General features: G+C 40.1%; 2 protein-coding genes across 2 annotated transcripts in view; one reads left to right on the top strand and one right to left on the bottom strand.

Annotated features, from left to right (window-relative positions):
- Window positions 1–1,249: 1,249 nt before the first annotated feature.
- LOC127165105 (protein LDOC1) lies at window positions 1,250–2,148 on the top strand. Its single transcript, XM_051109420.1, has 2 exons — window positions 1,250–1,871; window positions 1,910–2,148. Exons 1-2 carry the CDS (start codon window positions 1,381–1,383, stop codon window positions 1,956–1,958), a joined length of 540 nt encoding a protein of 179 aa, XP_050965377.1. The 5' UTR covers window positions 1,250–1,380; the 3' UTR covers window positions 1,959–2,148.
- Window positions 2,149–18,395: 16,247 nt separating this feature from the next.
- The window catches only part of LOC127165100 (rab effector Noc2), a 139,664-nt gene continuing 136,716 nt past the window's right edge, over window positions 18,396–21,343 (bottom strand). The window contains exon 9 of the mRNA XM_051109414.1: window positions 18,396–18,622. Within this exon, the coding sequence (XP_050965371.1) occupies window positions 18,411–18,622 (212 nt within the window). The 3' untranslated portion in view covers window positions 18,396–18,410. The remainder of the gene's footprint in view (window positions 18,623–21,343) is intronic.

Genomic DNA, 21,343 nt, shown 5'->3' with positions numbered 1-21,343 from the left:
ACGGATCTACTCATTTTTCCCACATACTGTTTGTTACACCCACAAGTCAACCAATAAATTACATTAGCGGATGAACAAGTGGTAAACAGTCTAATGCGGAACTCACGATCTTGTCACGCAACTCCTAAAAGATTAATGTTTTCTCCATGTGTACTTACAAGCTGCACATTTGTGACAGGTATAAAAGCCTACCTCATTTCCAATATGATCTCTTCTTATATTCTTTGCAAATGTGCCTGATCTTACAAGATAATCTCTTGTTTATCGCTCTATAATGGGAAAATAATGGGGGTTCAACCTGGTATACAACCATGTGCGGACTAACTTGGTTTTAGATTCTGGACATTTGGCGCTGCTCCTTTTCAGTGACTCTTTAGAGGAAAACTTTTCAGGATTCCCTGTGAGTTTGAACTTCCAAAATGCAGTTTAAATGCAGCTTCAAATAGCTCTAAACGATCCCAGCTGAGGAATAAGGGTCTTATCTAGTGAAATAATCAGTTATTTTATATTAAAAAAAAAAATATATATATATATACAATTTATATGCTTTTTAACCTCAAACGCTCATCTTGTCTAGGTCTACGTGAACACTGTTTTTTCCAGTTCAATACAGTTAGGGTAGGTCGAAAACTCCCATCTCATTTTCTCTTCCAACTTCAAAATCATCCTAAATTGCTGCAGAAGTACTGACCCAGTGTTTACAAAGTGAAGATGCAAAGGAGGTCAAATGCCCTTTACAAAAAGAAGGTAAAATCATTTAGAATGATTTTGAAGTTGGAGGAGAAAATGAGAGTTTTTCGACATACCCTAACTGTACTGAATCAGAAAAAACAGAGTTCACACAGACCTAGACAAGATGAGCATTTGAGGTTAAAAAGTATATAAATTGTAATTCTTTTAAAGAAAATAATCAATTGTTTCAATAGATAAGACCTGTGTCACGGTTCACACATCTGCCGTGTTCTCAGGTCTCGTGATCTGTATGTTTGTCATGTGATGCCTGCTCGCTCAGCTGAGCTGCTAATCAGTCCGGCACAGGTGTCTCTCATTATCGCTGGCTTTAAATACTCACCTCATTCTCCTCTCCCTCGTCCGATAGTTCATCCGGATCTCTGTTCCTGTTCCTGTCGTCACTTTAGTCTGGTCTTTGTGTGGATTGTTCGTGTTGGATGTCGTCGTGTCTTTTTCGTGCCTGCACCGGATTCACGCCATCACCACGGGACTTGACTCCACGCTGTCACCAGCCATCTTGCCCCTGCATCACCCAGTCGAGAGCCTTCATCACCGTCACTGTGTTTACCTGTTTCATTATTAATAAACTGTCATCATCCTGCATTTGCTTCCTCCACTCTTTTCACGTTACAGAACTATCGGACCGTAATGGAAGCAGCAGGCACCTCACAACCCACGATGGAAGATTATCTCCAGGATTGTATCTCTCGGCTGGAGAAACAGGAAAAGAGCACGAGCGATTCCGGTCAGGCTATCCGTGCTCTTGTGGTGCAGGTGTCCGAGCTGACTCAGCGTATGCAACAGTTGCAACTTCCCGCTGCGCCAGTCACGCCGCCCACGCCGCCCGCCCCTCTCGCAGCACTCGGACCATCTGCTGCGGCTCAACAGCTGGAGCCCCGCCTTCCCCCGCCGGAGGTCTATAGTGGTGAGCCGAATTTCTGCCGAGCTTTCCTCACTAAATGCTCGATGCATTTTGCGTTACAACCTCGCACATTCGGTAGTGAGGAAAGCAAGGTGGCGTTCGTGCTCACCCTATTGACGGGGAGGGCGGCGCTTTGGGGCACGGCGGTGTGGGAAAATCAAGATCCCTGTTGTGCCTCATTCTCGACACTCTCGGCCGAAATGAAGAGGGTGTTTGGGTGAAATGAAGAGGGTGTTTGTGCCTCCCTCCCCGAAGCCGCGCGGACTTTGATGGATCTCCGACAGGGGGAGAGATCCGTCTCTGACTATTCAATCGAGTTTCGCACCCTCGCGGCAGAGTGTCAATGGAATGAGGAGGTGCAGTGGGATATGTTCCTGCATGGGCTGGCTGATCGCGTTCAAAAGGAGATCTACGCCCTGGATCTACCCGCTAACCTCAATGGACTCATCGACCTTGCTTTGCGGGTAGACTCTCGTCTCTCTCGGGCCGAGCGGCGAGGGAATTCCACCACGAGCCAGCGGCCATGACGCGATCAGCCCCCACGACGAACACGAACCCATGCAGGTGGGTCGAGCTCGGCTTTCCCGGGAGGAGAAGGAGAGGCGGAGATCCCGGGGCCTTTGTTTATACTGTGGAGCTCCTGGACATTACGCTTTCAACTGCCCGGTAAAAGGGCCAGCCCGACAGTAAATCTGAGGCTACTGTCGGGTGGGATCTCCGCTAAGAAGACCTCATCCAGCGCGACCTCCACGCTCCTTCCGGTTAGGCTAAGATGGCAGAATCACGATCTTCACTGCACTGCACTTCTGGACTCTGGGGCTGAAGGTAATTTCATGGACTATTCGTTTGCACGTTCCAATCAGGTTCCCCTCAGTCCCCTCACCGACCCCATCACCGTCAACGCTCTCAATGGTCAAACTCTACCCAAGATCACATTCGTCACTAAACCCGTTACTCTCACTGTATCTGGCAACCACAGTGAGAGTATCCCCTTTTACATTCTGGACTCCCCTCTTGCACCCGTTGTTCTTGGACATCCTTGGCTCATCAAACACAACCCCCGGATTGATTGGCAGCTCCAGTCCGTGTCTGAGTGGAGCACTAAATGTCATTAATCTTGTCTTGTGTCTGCTTGTCCGTCTGTTTCTGTTTCTCTGTTTCAGGAGAAGCCGGTGGATGTGAGTAACGTGCCCGTAGAGTACCTCGACCTGAAGGAAGTGTTCAGTAAGTCTCGGGCTGCTTCTCTCCCTCCTCATCGTCCCTATGACTGTGCGATAGAGTTATTGCCAGGTACGTCTCCGCCTAAGGGCAAATTATATTCACTCTCTGTTCCTGAGAGGGAGGCTATGGAGAAATACATTTCTGATTCTCTAGCAGCCGGGTTCATTCGACCCTCCTCTTCTCCAGCGGGGGCGGGGTTCTTTTTTGTGGGGAAGAAAGACGGATCTCTGCGACCTTGTATTGATTACCGGGGGTTGAATAATATCACGGTAAAGAATACCTACCCTTTGCCGTTGATATCCTCAGCCTTCGAGAGGTTGCAGGGAGCGTCAGTCTTCACTAAATTGGACTTAAGGAATGCATATCATTTGGTCCGCATCAGGAGGGGAGATGAATGGAAGACCGCCTTTAATACCCCCAGGGGGCACTTTGAATACTTGGTCATGCCCTTCGGTTTGTCCAACTCCCCAGGGGTCTTTCAGGCACTCGTCAATGACGTGCTGCGAGACATGGTCGACCAGTTCATATATGTCTACCTGGACGACATATTGATTTTTTCCTCGTCTCTCCAGGAACATGTGCAGCACGTCCGGCGAGTGCTTCAGAGGCTGTTAGAGAATGGGCTTTTTGTCAAGGCGGAGAAATGCGTTTTTCATGCACAGTCTGTTCCTTTCCTAGGGTACATCTTGTCGGCTGAGGGAATTCGTGTGGATCCAGCGAAAGTTCAGGCTGTGGTGGATTGGCCAACTCCAGATTCCCGTAAGGCCCTGCAGAGGTTTCTGGGGTTTGCCAATTTTTACCGACGTTTCATCCGCAATTTCAGCCAACTAGCCGCGCCTCTGACCGCCTTAACCTCCCCCAGAACGACGTTCAGGTGGTCTGACACAGCTGAGGCTGCGTTTGCCAAACTGAAGAGCCGCTTCGTTTCGGCTCCCATTCTCGTGACCCCTGATCCATCACGTCAGTTTGTGGTGGAGGTTGACGCGTCGGAGGTGGGGGTAGGTGCGGTTCTATCACAGCGTTCGGCCACAGACGACAAGATGCATCCCTCCGCGTTTTTTTCACATCGTCTGTCACCGGCTGAGTCAAATTACAATATTGGTAATCGAGAGTTGTTGGCAGTCAAGTTGGCATTAGAGGAATGGCGTCATTGGCTGGAGGGGTCGGGGGTACCTTTCATTGTATGGACCGATCATAAGAACCTCGAATATATTAAAACTGCCAAAAGATTGAACTCTAGGCAGGCTTGGTGGGCACTTTTTTTCGGACGTTTTGACTTTACCATTTCGTACCGCCCGGGTTCCAAAAATGTCAAACCCGATTCTTTGTCGCGTATTTTTGACCACACCGATCGCCCGTCCACTCCCGAGAGTATTTTTCCTGAGACGCTTATCGTTTCAACTCTCACATGGGAGGTCGAAACGAAGGTTAAGACAGCCTTAGAAGGGGTAACGCCTCCGGTCGCTTGTCCACCGAACCGGTTATTTGTGCCAGAGGAATTACGGTCCGAGGTTATTCAGTGGGGTCACTGTTCTAATGTAGCATGCCACCCAGGAGTCAATCGTACCATACATGTGGTTAAGCAACGGTTTTGGTGGCCTCTTATGGCTCGTGACGTTCGCAGTTTTGTTTTGGCTTGCTCAGTTTGTGCCATTGGTAAGACATCTAACAGACCTCCAGATGGACTCCTTCAACCGCTGCCGGTCCCTTCGAGACCCTGGTCCCACATTGCGCTAGATTTTGTCACCGCCCTCCCGCCCTCTCAGGGCAACACGGTAGTTTTGACCGTGGTGGACCGGTTCTCGAAGGCGGCCCATTTTATTCCCTTGCCCAAATTACCCTCAGCCAAGGAGACAGCGGTGACTGTCGTGGACCACGTTTTTCGCTTACATGGCCTCCCGACGGACGTGGTCTCCGACAGGGGACCCCAATTTGTGTCCAAATTTTGGCAAGAGTTTTGTAGATTACTGGGGGCAACTGTTAGTCTCTCTTCGGGGTTCCATCCTCAAAGCAATGGTCAAACTGAGAGAGCCAACCAAGATTTGGAAAGAACTTTGCGATGTATGGTCACTAGAAGTCCTTCCTCCTGGAGCCAACAACTCTCAATGGTGGAGTATGCCCACAATTCATTACCAGTATCGTCTACGGGCCTATCACCATTTGAATGTAGCTTAGGGTACCAGCCACCAATTTTTCCTAGTCTGGAATCCGAAGTCGCGGTCCCCTCCGCCCACGCTTTCATCCAGAGGTGCCATCGCACCTGGACCAGAGCCCGCGAGACTCTACTCCAGGTGGGAGCGCGCACCAAGGCCAAGGCTGATCGCCACCGGTCAAGGCCTCCCGTATACGTCGTCGGTTCCAAAGTGTGGCTTTCTACCAAGAACATTCCGCTCCGATCCGTCTCGAATAAACTTGCTCCCAAATTCATTGGCCCGTTTCCTGTCACCAAAATCATTAGCCCGGTGGCAGTCCGCCTTAAACTTCCTCCAGTATACAGGAGAATTCACCCCGTGTTCCACGTTTCCAAAATCAAACCCGTTTTTTTCTCACGCATTAATCCGCCAGCCCCGGTTCCCCCACCGCCGCGACTCGTAGACGGGGAACCCACCTATTCGGTCAATCGCATTCTGGATTCTAGGCGGAGGGGGCGCGGATACCAGTACTTGGTGGACTGGGAAGGTTACGGTCCGGAGGAGAGAAGTTGGGTACCAGCCAGGGACATCCTGGATCACTCCCTTATCGATGATTACAATCAACGGGTAAGGCTATCTGGGAACGTCAGGGGACGTTCCTAGGAGAGGGGGTACTGTCACGGTTCACACATCTGCCGTGTTCTCAGGTCTCGTGATCTGTATGTTTGTCATGTGATGCCTGCTCGCTCAGCTGAGCTGCTAATCAGTCCGGCACAGGTGTCTCTCATTATCGCTGGCTTTAAATACTCACCTCATTCTCCTCTCCCTCGTCCAATAGTTCATCCGGATCTCTGTTCCTGTTCCTGTCGTCACTTTAGTCTGGTCTTCGTGTGGATTGTTCGTGTTGGATGTCGTCGTGTCTTTTTCGTGCCTGCACCGGATTCACGCCATCACCACCGGACTTCACTCCACGCTGTCACCAGCCATCTTGCCCCTGCATCACCCAGCCGAGAGCCTTCATCACTGTCACTGTGTTTACCTGTTTCATTATTAATAAACTGTCATCATCCTGCATTTGCTTCCTCCACTCTTTTCACGTTACAACCTGCTGGGATCGTTTAAATCCTTTTGAAGCTGCATTTAAACTGCATTTTGGAAGTTCAAGCTCAGGGGCACCATAGAAGTCCACTATATGGAGAGAAATCCTAAAATGTTTTCCTCAACAAAACCATTTCTGAAAGAAAGATAGATATGAATATCTTGAATGACAAGGGGCGAGTACATTATCCGTAAATGTTTGTTCTGGAAGTGAACTACTCCTACAACAAGCTATTAAAAAGTATCTGTCTGGTATTTTAAGCTAAAACATCACATACACACTCTGTGGACATCAGAGACTTGTTTTACATCTTGTAAAAAGGGGCACAATAGGTCACCTTTAAAGGGACACCAGCCTAAATACCTGCTGCTGTCATTAATGCTAATCAAACAACAAAAACACAGATTTGACAAAGATTAACATTTCTGTACCTCAACACTAAACCTTATTTTATTTGTAACTTTGTTCTGTTGTATTTATCTGTGTTTGTAATTTGTGTATTTGTTCTTATTTTTTACTGGCTGTGTACTTGTCTTGAATCATTTTTGAACTTTCTTAGTTAAACTAGATAAACTAGTTTTTGCTGTGGTATTGACAAATAACTTAGCTTTAAGTAATAAATGAAATGCAAAGATACATTTATATATTTTATTTATTTATTTATTTTTTTGTGGAAATTGAAAAACGATTGGTTATGTGACTCAAAAACCATAATATGACCCGAACCATGAGTTTTGTGATCTGAACCACTAGTCACGTCCACATTTTGCCTCTGCTGTTACTTTTATGATTCATTGTTTAAATAGAAGTTTCTGTGAATGACAATCACTGACATCCATCTCTCTGTGAGACAGACATCTGTCGCATCATCTAATAAAACAATAAGGTATAAAAAATATATAGATGGGTTATTCTTAGGCTTAGGCTATTTAAGATTCTAACAAGGTGTCAGTTTCTGACTGTTCATACCTTTTCTTATTTTTCTAAGATTTTTTTATTACATCATATGACATTTTCTTCAGCTGCATGTCAAACATAGGGTGATGAAGTCAGATTCATGAATGCAGGTACCCAAACTTTATAGCATTTGCCTAGGAGAAGATAATTATAAATATGAATAGATTTTTTCCGCTCCAGAATAACCACCATTATGTGCAATTTTCAATAAACATGATGTAATGAGAGATCAGTATGAGGGGGAAGACATAATGATCTGGTGTATTAAACACTGTAGAAGAATACTGACTTTTTTTAACTTTTTTTTTAATTATGTAAAAATGATAAAATGTTTGTTATTGTGTATTTATTGTCTTTTAAGTGTGAATGTGGCTCATAAACTGCACATTACAGTATGTAAAGAAATGCAAATACTATTTACGATTCACTATTCTGTTTAAATCTTATTAATATTCCAGGTGATGGAGAGACAGATGATTTGTGTTGCTTTACCCTGCAGATACAATGCTGAGCAATGGACTGCATCTCCTGTGCGTCATCTGACTTCGCTTGATCGAAATACAGCACTGGAAGCACTAACAGAGATGTTAGTGAAAGTTTTAATTGCATCTGAACAAAAACATGCTGTGACGTAAAAAAAATACACAGCACACAGGGTAACAGCTATCCCAGTTGAAACACTACCATCCTCCTTTCCTTGTGTATTTTACACAACACACAATCAATACACCCTTCTCAGGACCTCTTATTCACCAAATGTTTGAACGCATGCTGTCAGATCTCACAGGAAAGTGAATATGTTGGTGTATCGGCAGAGCGATTCAGTGCTGCGATTCAGAGCTCATACTGCAGCCCAATCGATGGAACTGAACTTTCAAAGCGAGTGACTCACTGATCCTCCACTAGCTCTGATACAAAGCAAAGACGTGCAAGATTTATATATAGCCATCTATGTTAAAATGAAAGGTCTGACATCTGTAAAATAGACCTGGACTTACTGTTCAGAGCTGTATTCTGTACAACAGTCATCCATCCTGTTTCACAGTCAGATGTCATTTTGAACTCTTTGAGAATAAAAGAGTGCATAGTCAACGTGCACACACCTCAAGGTTAATTCAATGAACGACTCAATCAGTACATGAATTCATGAGGAGCCTTTTTCAATCATTGCTAAAATCCATCTGAAGCAAGAACTTTTAAAACGTAAAAGTTGTAAAATGTAAAAACAAAGGTAATAAAAATGGTTTTCATTTTTAAAATATTTTAATTCTTAATATTCTTAATTAAAGCTGCAGTCTGTAAGTTTTGCCTCTTTGTTGCCATCTCTGTTTAAAACCTGCAATAGGTTGTTTGCAATCACGTGATTCTGAGGACGCGAGAAATGCAGCTGGAGGGCAGGAAGTGATTTTTCTCTATAGGAATCAATAGCAGAATCTCAAAATGACTATGTTTTCAGTTGTTTATGGAAATCGGTCAAATCGAGAAATTTTATTTTATATCGTGTATGAACATTTGCTGTTCATAAGGAGGAAAAGGCAAGAAATTGACTAAAAAAAAAATGGGAAAAGTGGCTTGTAAACCTGCGTCTGCGGTCAGGAGGAGAGTCAGATAATGCTTGTGTGTGCGAATGGTTAATAAAAGATTAATAATACTAAGATATAAAGAAATATATAAATAGATACAGGGTGAGACAGTGAGAATTCACTCAATGCTAAATGCCACACGTACATACAATGCAAATAAGATATTATATTTGCAGTTGATTACAACTGAACCTTGTGAGATTGCGATAAATTGAAGTGAGTCACAGCTTTTTAGTGACTATATGAAAGCGCTATATGCTCGCTTTCTAGGCTATAATCAATTCAGAATCTGAAAAAAAGTTTCGCTTTACATGCTGCTAACAGGACCAATGGCTAAAAACCCTGTACAGCAGTAGTTTTAGGAGTGACATATACCCTGCATCCCTCATATAAATGTGGGAATCACTTTCGAAAGAGTTTGTTTGCTATCAGGCTTAGTTGCGTAGCTTATTTCCACAGCCTCAATGACAGGCAACTGATGCAGCTATTTCAATTTAGTTGAAAAATCACTCCTCTTCATAACATAAGGATCACATCCAACATATGTTGTGATTTTCTGTTTATACGTTTCTCTTGTACAGTACAGACTTTCCTCCACCTCATCCGTTCTGCTTTTCAGTCACTCCTCAAAGTTCGCTGAATGTGCAGGGTTTTGTGGCTATTGGTCCTGTTAGCAGCACGTAAAGCGAAACGTTTATTCAAATTCCGAACTGATTATAGAAAGTGAGCAAATAGCGCTTCCATAGAGTCACTAAAAAGCTGTCACTCACTTCAGTTTATTGCAATCTCACAATGTCCCGTTATAATCAATGACGCTCTCGGAACTATGAATTCTCACTGTCTCACCCTGTACATATTTAGATATTTCTTTATTAATATTTTAACATATTATTATATCTTTTCTTAACCATTTGCACACACAAGCAATATCCGACTCTCCTCCTGACCACAAACAGAGGTTTACATAACACTTTTTCCTGCACTTTTCAGTCAATTTCTTGCCTTTCCGCCCTTATGAACAGCAAATTTTCATACATGATAAAAGATATTTTGTGGTTTCTCGGTTTGACCGATTTGAGCATCCATAAACAACGCAAAACATAGGCATTTTTGAGTTTCTGCTAGTAATTCCTATGGAGAAATATCACTTCCTGCCCTCCAGCTGCATTTCGCGCCACAGCAATGACGTCATGTGCAAACAACCTGTTGGAGTTCGTTGTGCAATTATCTTTTTTACGTTGCTTGTGCATTGACATGGCTCCTAAGTGTGGATGAATCTAATGTTATAAAGTGTACGTGTGGCTGTCAGTCACCGGACCAGTGTGGATACATCTTGGAAGTATGACCCAAATAAGAATTTTCATCAGAAAATGTTGTCTGAACAAGAAAGTAACATGTCTGCCACTTCTGTTCTGACCAACTGGGGAAAAAAAAAAGCATTACAATAAATCATGCTACTAATGGTGATTAAATCTAACAAATGCTTAGCTCATATCACATCAAACCATGAATATTATAGTTATTGTTATACTTTGTTAACAATTTTAGCATTGCGTGACTAGGTCGCAAAACTCTGGACTGTTGGTAGCTCCTAGGATAGCAAAGTCCACTAAAGGAGGTAGAGATTTTTTGCATTTGGCTCCCAAACTCTGGAACAGCCTTCCTGATAATGTTTGGGGTTCAGACACATTCTCTCTGTTTAAATCTAGATTAAAGACACATCTTTTTAGCTAAGCATTCAAATAATGCATCTCATAAACTTTTCCTGCAGTTATATCTGATCAAATGTTCATTATTAATCTTTTAGCTCTGGTTGAACAAATCTTTCTGTGCTTGCTTTGAACAGCAGCTACGCTAATTATGTTCCTATTTGTTGTCTGTTTCTGCCATAGGATTGACATCCCGTGGTAACTAGGAATTCACAAGCTCCAGTCTGGATCCAGAACACTTAAGAAGAGATGATGCCAACCCCACAGAGGACTTCAGATGATGCCAACCCTGAAACAACATACAGCACTACCGAATTCTGCTACTAATTTATGGTGTTCTTTGTCTGTTTGATTACGTCATTAATTGATCTTTACCACACATCTCTGCCATATGTACATCAAGCTACTACTACATATATTGTAAAAACGTTAATTTGGTGTAAAGTTGCTTTGCAACGATGTGTATTGTAAAAAGCGCTATACAAATAAATTTGAACTGAATTGAATTGAATTGACTATGGGGCCCTAACATGCACCCGGCGCGACATAAGTATTAATTGCTAGTTTCAGCCCGACGCAGTTATCATTTTCACATCCTGCACCACGTTGTTTAAATAGCAAATGCATATGCTCCCATTTGTGCGCCCATGGTGTGTTTAGGCGCATTGTTGGTGCGTTGCTATTTTGAGGCAACTGAAATAGACTGCGTCATTGACCAACTGAAACCTGGTCTAAAGTCAATGGCACAATATTTTTTGTTATTTAAAGAGCGCGTTAGTAATATGTGCAACAATGCACATACACTCTGCTTATTACACACACAAGGACATGCAGCAGTACACAAACATGCCAAATATTAAAAATGAAAGGATTACAATGTAAAAGATTATTATTGTGTACATAAATATAAAAATGCCCAAGTCATAATGCATAGTCAATCGCTTTCTTATGCAAGCTTTTTTGGTTTCACGTTCCCTTTTGAAAACAATCACATTCAGCAAGGAGGGGAGAGCATAGTGACTCATTTGAGTGGTTTCAGCACGTGAATGTCCCCCCTTCGGCGTTCAGTCTTTGTTCTCGCAAATTCCGCCGTGTAAATAGCGAATCTGCCATGGTGCGAACGCCACTGGCTCTTAAAGGGAATGGTAGATGAGACTCTGATTGGTTTAATGCATGTTACACCCAAAACACACCCATGACTCATTAAGAGAATAGGGACAACCCTTTTAGAACATGCGCCGGGTGCGCCGAGCGTTTTTCCTGTCCTTAAAGGAGAAGTCCACTTCCAGAACAACAATTTACAGATGATGTACTCAGCCCCTTGTCATCCAAGATGTTCATGTCTTTCTTCAGTCGTAAAGAAATTGTGTTTTTTCTCCCTCAACTTCAAAATCGCCCTATATCACTGTTTTACCTTTTTTGTTAAGGGTGTTTGATCTTCTTTGTATGTTCACTTTGCAAAGACTGGGTCGGTACTTCTGCAGTGATGTAGGATGATTTTGAAATGATTTTTGAAGTTGAGGGAGAAAATACGATCAGAGTTTTTCGACATACATAGGCGAAATGGGGAATTAAAATGAAACCAAAAACAAAGACAAGTCTAAACCAAACAAACACACCAAAAAGAAGAAGGACTCAAACCAATCCTTAAACCCAAGTCCCCACGCTAACTAGTTTACCAGTCTCTTTTAAAAGAAGAGCCCCAGCCAGCGTCAGGTGCAGCCAATGAACCGGTCATCAGGTTAAGCCGTAGGCGGGGCCACCAATCACCACGCTCCCAAAACGAAAGTGCAGGGATCGTCACATAATCAACAAAGCTCTGTAAACTGCACAATGAACCTCATATTTACACTCTCTCTACACTTCGTTTATGAAAGGATTCATGAGATACATTACTCATTGTTGCAAAAACACATAGAAACTATTGAAGCTCCCCTCAGCGCAAACACAAATATGCTGATCGGGTCAGTCGCACTGGTGCTCCTAAATATTTTTTCCATAATCGCACACAGTAGTTTTTAGTCGCAAATGGGACTAATATGGTCGCACTGTAGATCCCTGAGGCAGCCCGATCAAGAGTCCTAAATATCAAACATGTTTGATATTTACGATTTGAGTTTGGTGACGCTTTGTCTCGATCGGGAGTTAAAAAAATTTAATGACACCACACAATAGAGGATTTGGGCCACACCCACTGTTCAGAAGTGCAAATCAAGCTTAAAATCGGGCTTAAAATCTTCTAGTGTGCGGCCAGTCTTCGGCTGCATTTGCTCTGAGGTGCTGTGTCTCTTCTTCTCCTAAACTGCATCCAGGAGGGCTGAATTACAATAATGCGCTACAGCGCCACACTAGTCAAACCACATTATTGCAGGCTCCTGCATTAGGTCATATGAGATCAAACAACTACTCAACATCAAAAATATTTGTTGACAATTTTGTTATTGTCGACTAATCATTTCAGCCCTACCTGTAGATTTCTAATGGTCATACATTCGAATTTCATATAAACAAATTGTTCTTTTATCCCAAAAAGGGTCTGGAATGAAACGAGGGTGAGTAATTGACCCTTCGTAAAACCGCTTGATTGACAAGCGATCTGACCAATCATAACGCCAAATTTGCGATTCTATCAAAAAAATCACATGGGAGAGTAGTTTAACTTTGGTGGACTTAAACTTGAAAAATTGTGTGTATTGATGTCTTTCTGCAGTTAAAATAAAATGGTGTGATGTTTGTTCATTTTTTTCGTGCTTTAAGTAAAGAAGAAAAGAGGATCGTTCACATGTCATCGATCTAATAAGGCAATACAGTGATCTGTCATGACACGTTAAAGAATCACAAAATGGTATTTATTGTTTGAATTTCTTAAAAAATGACAACATTTTAAAGCTGGGACTTTGTTTCATCCCAGAAGTAACCTGCTCTGTCTGCTTAGTTTCCTCTTTGCTCCATGATGTATTTTTCACTGTGTGAAAACATGATGCGTAGTGTGAGAGCGGCACTGTTTGTTGGAAATAGCAACAGTGACTAAGTAAGTGTTACTTGGGTAAAGTAACTCTTTAATATGACCATTAAGACCATTACCTAAATCTATCTAATATCATAACAGGAAAAATAAAACAAAAAAGTGTACCTGTTTTCGATCAAAGTACCACAATATTATACGGTTTTGCCACAGACTGTTGCCACAGATAGTTTCGTTAACAACAATAACCTTTTCCTGAACTGAGTGTTGATCAATGCGATCTACTGTGATACGGCCCTGCGTCGTCCTACTCTATAAGACTGACATACCACACAAACAAGACCTCCGAAGTGTCTCTCTCAATGATGGATGAGCCTGGGGGACCTCAGGGTAAGGACTTAGACATAACAGCAGGACAACATCCTGACATTCACACACAGCCTGTCTGTTGAACTGACAGTGAGGGCAGCTAAGGGAAGTGTTGAACCATGGATACTTGTCTGCGATCAGAATAGCGGCTCCTCACGCAGCGGGAATAGAAGGTGTGCACTGACAGGCAAATGCCTCCGAATAGTCACCTGAAGTCTGGATGGGACAGACTCCTGCCGAGTTTTTCAGACGCTGGGATTATTTTCTACTGAGGGGACTAATGAGACGTAACGAGAGTATGTTCTGTTCGGTTTGCTGCTGATGGTATCACTGCAAACTTCTCAATTGAAGTCCTAATTTCACCATCTCTTTCAAAGCAATTGGGTTTGCTCTCTCAAACGTCTTGACATTTTCACAGAACGTCAATCAAATAAAAGCATTCAATTAGTTGTGAATAATAGGGTTGGAAAATGGAAAACAGATCCTTTCTGTAATTCTTAAAAAGAAAAGGAAAAAAAAAATATTTTCATGGTATTTGGTTTGGCTATCAGCTCTTCAAGCTCTGTAATACTCTGCCAGTGTGGATCATTGAACATGATACTGCAATATTCTGACAGTCTCATAATGCACCACAGCAGCAAAAGAAATAATGCTTCAGGGGAACAGAATGTGACAGGAAAGAGACAGACCAGACACTGGCAAGTAATAGACAACCCCAGCATCTTTCATGAAGAATGCCTTGTCAATGCTGGTTGCATGCAGTAACAAATATACAGAGTCACACTGATTTAATTATTTGCTCGAAATGACCCACTCACCACTGAATAAATGTCTGACTCACTCACTGAACCACAGGTCATTATTTTTGATCATATCCAACGCAAAATAAGTCAACTGTGACGTATGTTGCACGTAAGTTTTTGACTTTAACTACTAACTAGATATTCATAAGACAAATGATACGCATTAGAAATTGAGCTCATTTGTGATATTTATTACCAGGGCTTGAAAACCAAATTTCAATCAGTTCACTCTGAGCAGAATCGATATTTTAATGTTTCTGTGCCTGCGTTCCTCTGTATTATTATCGTTCTGAAATCGTTTTGCGTAGCAAAAATACAGGTTAAAAACGTTATCTCGTCGCCTTGGAATTAAATTGAGTTTTTCACATATTCTTATTCTGTGACTTATTTACTTATTTACATTATGTGATGTTTTTTTTAAGTTGCGTACATTTTAGGACTTTTTATTTGGAAAACAAAAAGGTTCTATCTACAAAGTCGAACTCTAACTTGGTTCTATAAGGTTCTATCTGTGAGCCGATCAGCACTTTGAATGCACAGGACCAATCAGGATCAACTTTCTTTGTCATGTCGCCGGACTGCTCCGTAACAGCAGGAAAGATTAAATGTTAAACAACAATAATTACATGTATGAAGAATCAATAAGTGCAATTCACCTTTGCTCCTCAAAGTGGCACTGTTTAAAACAATGATCATGAATACCATATGCATAAAACAAATAATATGCAACAACTGAACTGGCTTGAATGGCTTTACTGCAGAGCAATTACTGTACATAATGAAATATGAGTGTCACTGTCATTTGATGGTGGATATGGTAAATAGCGATCAAAATATTGTTTTTGAAGATGTTGAAAATAGTTTTGAGAATATGGTTAAGATCGCGACATAAGCTTTGTCGCATGCTGAATGTATTGGGGAAGTGCGCTCTGACAATGGCAGTTATGATAAAATCATCTGCTCATATCGAACCATTCTAAGTTTGAAAGGTGGTGAAGTATGCTTTATTTTATTCTTTTGTAACTGTCCTTAAAATATCAGGAGAGTTTTATGCTATTGCAGTAGTTAGAGATCCATATGTGTTAATTGTAAGTCTGGGATGCTAAAGACCCGAATATGTAATGATTGGCGAAACATTCATGAAGTGTAAAGTCTTAAAATGTCTTACATTTTACAATATTAAGCCTTAAAGATCAAATAGTCAACAGTTTAAATGATGGGATCTTAATTACAACATTAAACATCAGCATGTTATCTTGGCCATACTGATTTAAAAAGAAAGCCATTTTCCCTGTCCTGCTTTTTGTGGAATAAAGTCCTGGTCAGATAGATTAGAGTAGCTGCCTTAACTGTTCCTGCAATAATGTGTTTAATTACCCACTATAATCCTACCTAAAATTAACCTCGGCTCTGGACAAAATATTTAGCACTGCTTTTTATGCCTAACTTAAACAAAAATATTAAATAAATGCGATAAAGCATTAAATTTACCTTTCTCATACATGTTGATACAACATAAAACAAATTATAAGTAAACTATTTGTATTTGTACAATACAAATTTGCATTTGTATTGTATGAAAATTGTTGCTTCAATTAATGTTTTGCAAGATAGAATCTTTATAATTCCAAGCAGAAAATGACTTTTTAGAATTAGAAGGTTCTATCTGCATTTGACCTGTTCCCAAATTCCCCATTTAAACAACTGTACATTTAGAATACACTTAGGGTCTCTGTCATTTTCATGTAGGAAAGAGACTTGCTCCGCATATCATTTTTACAATATGGAATGCAAAATCTTTGAAGCTCAATATCTCAAAACCACTCTGAATGCAGATAGAACCTTATAATTTCAAGGTGACAAGATACATATATATATATATATATATATATATATATATATATATAGTGCAGTGTTTTCTTTACTCAAAAAGAAAAAGTAAGAAAAGAAAAAACAGTATGCGATCTGGTATCTGCGCTTCACTGCCAATACAGCTTAATCTTTTCTAGATTTTGTTTTATTCTGTTTTCTCCATTCACAGAAGTGCTCCAGGTGCGTGTGACCTGTTGAATCCGCACACTATCCTCGGATAAACTCTAACGCTGGTCCATTGCCCTTGCGATGAGTTCACAGCTGAGCGCAGGCATTCGCTGGATGCCTCAGCTTACATTTGCATAAGCTGTACTACTTGAATTCAAGATTGCCTGACAGCAAATTTCGAATATTAAATGGAACAATAAAAGAATGTTATTAACCGGCTGAAAAACAGCTAAAACCAGCCTAGGCTGGTCAGGCTGGTTTTAGCTGGTCATTCCAGCTGGTCTCCCAGCCTGACCAGCTAAGGAAGTGGCCAAAACCCATCTAAAACCAGCCTGCTGACCAGCTAAAACCAGCCAACCAGTGCCCTGAATAGGACATACTTATTTTTGTTCATTAAAAACTCAGCTGTCCTAGATTCTACTTGTTTGACCATCATCATCTCGTTTTTGTAAATGAGGAAGCATCTAATCATACAACGGTCAAATATAGAGTGCCTCAAGGATCTGTATTAGGCCCCTTGCTGTTTCCATTATGCATGCTATCCCTATAAAACATTATTAGAAACCATGGGATTAGTTTCCACTGTTATGCAGAAGACACTTAGCTATATATTTCTTCCAGACCAGACGAAAATTTCAAAATTATCACAGTTAACAGAGTGTGTTAAATATATTAAAGACTGGATGACCAGAAATGTTCTTCTATCAGCCAACATATACACTATAAAATACAATTTGTTGAGTCAACTTAAAACAATTTGTACTCAGCTGCCTTAAAATTTTAAGTTCAGTCAACTTTAAATTTTAAGTTGAATCAACTCAAATATCTAAGGCAGCTCAGTAACTTACCCAGCTTTTAAGTTTAACAAACCAGTTGTTTGTTAAGTCAACTCAAATATCTAAATTTTCACTAAGTACAACTTAACATTTCAAGTTGACTAAACTTATTTGAGTTGACTGAACTTAAAATTTTAAGGCAGCAGGGTAACAAATTATTTTAAGTTTAATCTACAAATTGTTTTTTTTTTTTTTTTAGTGTAGAAGGATGTACTGTTGTTTAATCCACTATAGTGTCAAAGATCTGTGTTATATTAGACAACAACTTGTTTTTTGAAAATCATACATCCTGTATTACAAAAACATTGTTTTTCCACCTTAGAAGTCAAATATAGCCAGATAAAACATAGTGACTATAAAGTAATGTTACTTGGTGCTTCAAAAATATTAAGAGTAATTAATACATGTTAAGTGGACTAAAAGGAATAGTTCACCCAAAAACTGTCATTCTAAACTTGTACACGTTTCTTTCTTATGTTGAACACAAAATAACACATTTTAAAGAATTCTGAAGAACCACATAGTACAATACTATGGAAGTCAATGGTGACCAACAGCTATTTGATTACTAGCATTCTTCAAAATATCTTCTTTTATGTTCAACATAAGAATGAAACTCGGACAGGTTCAGAACGACATGAGGGTGAGTAAATGATGACAAAATTGTAATTTTTGGGTAAATTTCCCCTTTAAGTTACCCTTTTTTTTAACAAATAGATTAGTATTCCTTCCTTGTATAGCAAATGTTTTACCACCATTTGCATAGGATTGCAGTAGGATTAGACTGTGAGGTTTTAAACGCCAACCTTCCTATAACGAATGTGAGGTTAACAAGTCTCGTATGCATTTATTTGCAGAGATGAAGTTCTTTAATCACTTCCTGTATGACAGTGCCAAACATGGTACCAATAAAATGAATCAGTCGAAGTTTGTTATTTACAGTCTGTAAAGGCCTGAGGTCAGTCAGTTGATGGCGAGGTAGAGAGAAAGTGAAAACGACAGAGAAGTATTAACACTCACATGCTGCTGGCTGTGCAGCCCATTATTGTGGTGGCACTGTGAAAAGGTCACGTTGATCGTCCGGATCCCCCTTCTCGTTCCCGCACAATCTCTCGCTCTCTATCAATTTCTCACTTTGCGGCTCATTTGCATGCCAAAGGATACAAAAACCGTTTCTTTTCCAGCCGATCGTTATGAGACCCCTAATCACAGGCTTGCAGATGCTCCACTCACTTAATACGTCTCCATATCGACCTGGAGGAAAGCATGGGCGTGAGGGTGAGATAATCCTCTTTATAAACGTATAGTCTGAAGGAGTCTGGTGAAAGGAGTTGAATGCTCAACACAGTAGAAAGAATGATCAGAGTGGCCTTAAACCAGTGTTTTTCAAAGTGTGTGAGTTCACATGAGAATCAGTTAAGTACTTATATGCTGTTGAATTGCGCTTATGCACAAAGACTTTTTTTTTGGAGCAAATAATCAACATGCAAGATTTGAATGACAGTGGAGAAAAGTCTCTAATGCCGTAAATATAAATTACATAATTACGCATATGCAAACATTTCTTTTGTCCAACAAAGCTATTTTCGTTGTTTAACAAAAAGTGCCAAACCTGAATAACAACATGCGGCCCCAAACAAACCACAAACAAACCACAAAACAAAAAAACAAGCATTTTTTTCAAAGTTGTCGAAAAAAACAAAAACAAAAACAAAACAAGCAAAAAAAAACAAACAAACAAAACGAACACAGAACAAAACAAAACACAAAAAACAACACACAGAACCAACCAAAAACAAAAAAAACAACACAAAAACCAAAGCAAATCACAAAACAAAACAAAAACAACTGAATGACACAAAAACAACATAATGCAAAATAAACCAAACCACAAAACAACACAAACAAAAAACAAGCATTTATTTTAAAGTCGTCAAAAAAACAAACAAACAAACAAACAAAAAACCCAAACAAAAACAACACAGAACAAAACAATTTAACACACAAAACCAAACCAAAAAAAAAAAAAAAACCAGAACACAATAACAAAAACCAAAGCAAACCACAAAACAAACAAAAAACAACAGAACAGTACAAAACACCACAATACAAAAGAAATCTAACAGAAACAAACCACACACACACACAAAAACACAACCAAACCACAAAACAACAGAACTACACAAAAACAACAAAAAACAAACAAAAAAAGAAACCAAAAAGCAAACCAAACCATTACAAAACTAAAAACACACACACACACACACACACGCACACACACAAAACAAAACAAAAAAAAACCCAAACCAAAAGGCAAACCACACACACACACAAAAAAACCAACCAACCAAACAAAAAATAACACAACACAAAACTAAATACTACACACACAAAAACAGAACAACACAAAAACAAAAAACAAAGCAAACCACAACACAAACAAACACAATACAAATAAATAAATAAAAAAACCCAACTCAGAACAACAACAACAAAAAAACAACAACAATCAGATTATTGTGGGGAGAGGTACACAAGCTTTTCTACTTTCAAATGGGTTCTTGACTAAACAACGAGAACCTCTGCCTTATACTAACTTCTCTCAGTTTTATATGATGCCACCTTCAAACACCTAACTGTAAAATGTGAAGGTGATAACATTTTAATTTTAATATCTTAAAGAAATGGGAATGTATCAAATACTCAAAGCTGGATTTGCATGGTTTTTTTTTTTTTTTTGATGTTTGTTGGTTCCAGGCTGATGCTAAGCGGAAGGACAAGGTTAGATGAGGACTGCAGAAGCAGCAGTAGACTCAGCTTGATCCATCAATACATGCAGACGTTTCTCTCACACCTGCTCCTCCAGTGTCTCTATCTGTGTCTCTCCCTCCCTCCAGGTCTTGAAGGATTAATCACTAGCCAAAAAACCCAATTTGCTTAATTCCATAAAATACAAGCAATTAGGCATGTGGTGTCACTGTGATGAATTCACCATTTATTTCTAGCTCTCCTCACAGCAGCTCAGGGTTCACAGACACACAGTTTAGAGGAAAGAAGTCAGAGAGCTTATATTGCGGAAAACACCTGGGTCTGGACCGATCAGTCATGAATGAATCAGTTTTTTGAATGATTCTTTTAAGTGAATAAATCATTTTCATTCACTTCCATGTTTATATTACTACTTTTTTAGTACTCTCTATTCGCTGAAGCCTTGTGAAGCATGCAAGTACGTTTTTGTACACTTTTCTTGCCAGATTGAGTCAGCATTTTGAGTCTTGAAAATACACTAAATGAACTAGGACACGGCATTCATGAACAAATTGTACTGTTCTGACCAACAAGCCTAAATGAAAGGAGGCACATTATTCGTTCAATTCAGCAAGTGAATCATTCTCATTCAACGAGAGGAGAAAGGAAAATATGAATGTGTAAAAATAACTGATGACCATACACCAATATAGCAAAACTCATTTGTTAGGACCGCAGTTGTGCTTGGGGCAACTCCAGTTCAAACCCGGCTCTTGCTACTTTCTAATCCCATGCTCTTCTTTTCCACATAGATGCCTGTCTCTACTGTCCGATACAAGAAAGGAAAAATGCCATTAATAATAATAATATCTCATAATTTATTTATTTATACATTATTATTACTGTCATTTTCTGTAAACAGGGGTGCACATAAGTTTTAAGCCTGGTTCTCATAAGAGTCCTCACACTGCACATAATGTGACTCATTAAAAATAACAATTAAAAATGTAATTAATATTATAGTAAATTAAATTAAATTAATAATAGTGATAATAATATCATTAGACATCTTTAAAAAATAAAACAATCAGCAAAATGATAAAGTGTGGTAAATCTATTATATTTTAAAATATAAAGGGAGTATTAAATACAAATACAATTATTTTATAGTAAACTTAAAAATAAAATGATAATATTTATTTTTTTATATGAATTGCCAGCAAGTAA

The sequence above is a fragment of the Labeo rohita genome, chromosome 5, assembly GCF_022985175.1.
Source record: "Labeo rohita strain BAU-BD-2019 chromosome 5, IGBB_LRoh.1.0, whole genome shotgun sequence".
NCBI classification, from domain to species: domain Eukaryota; kingdom Metazoa; phylum Chordata; class Actinopteri; order Cypriniformes; family Cyprinidae; genus Labeo; species Labeo rohita.
The sequence above is the reverse complement of the archived record's forward strand: the minus strand, read 5'-3'. Positions and strand labels throughout refer to the sequence as shown.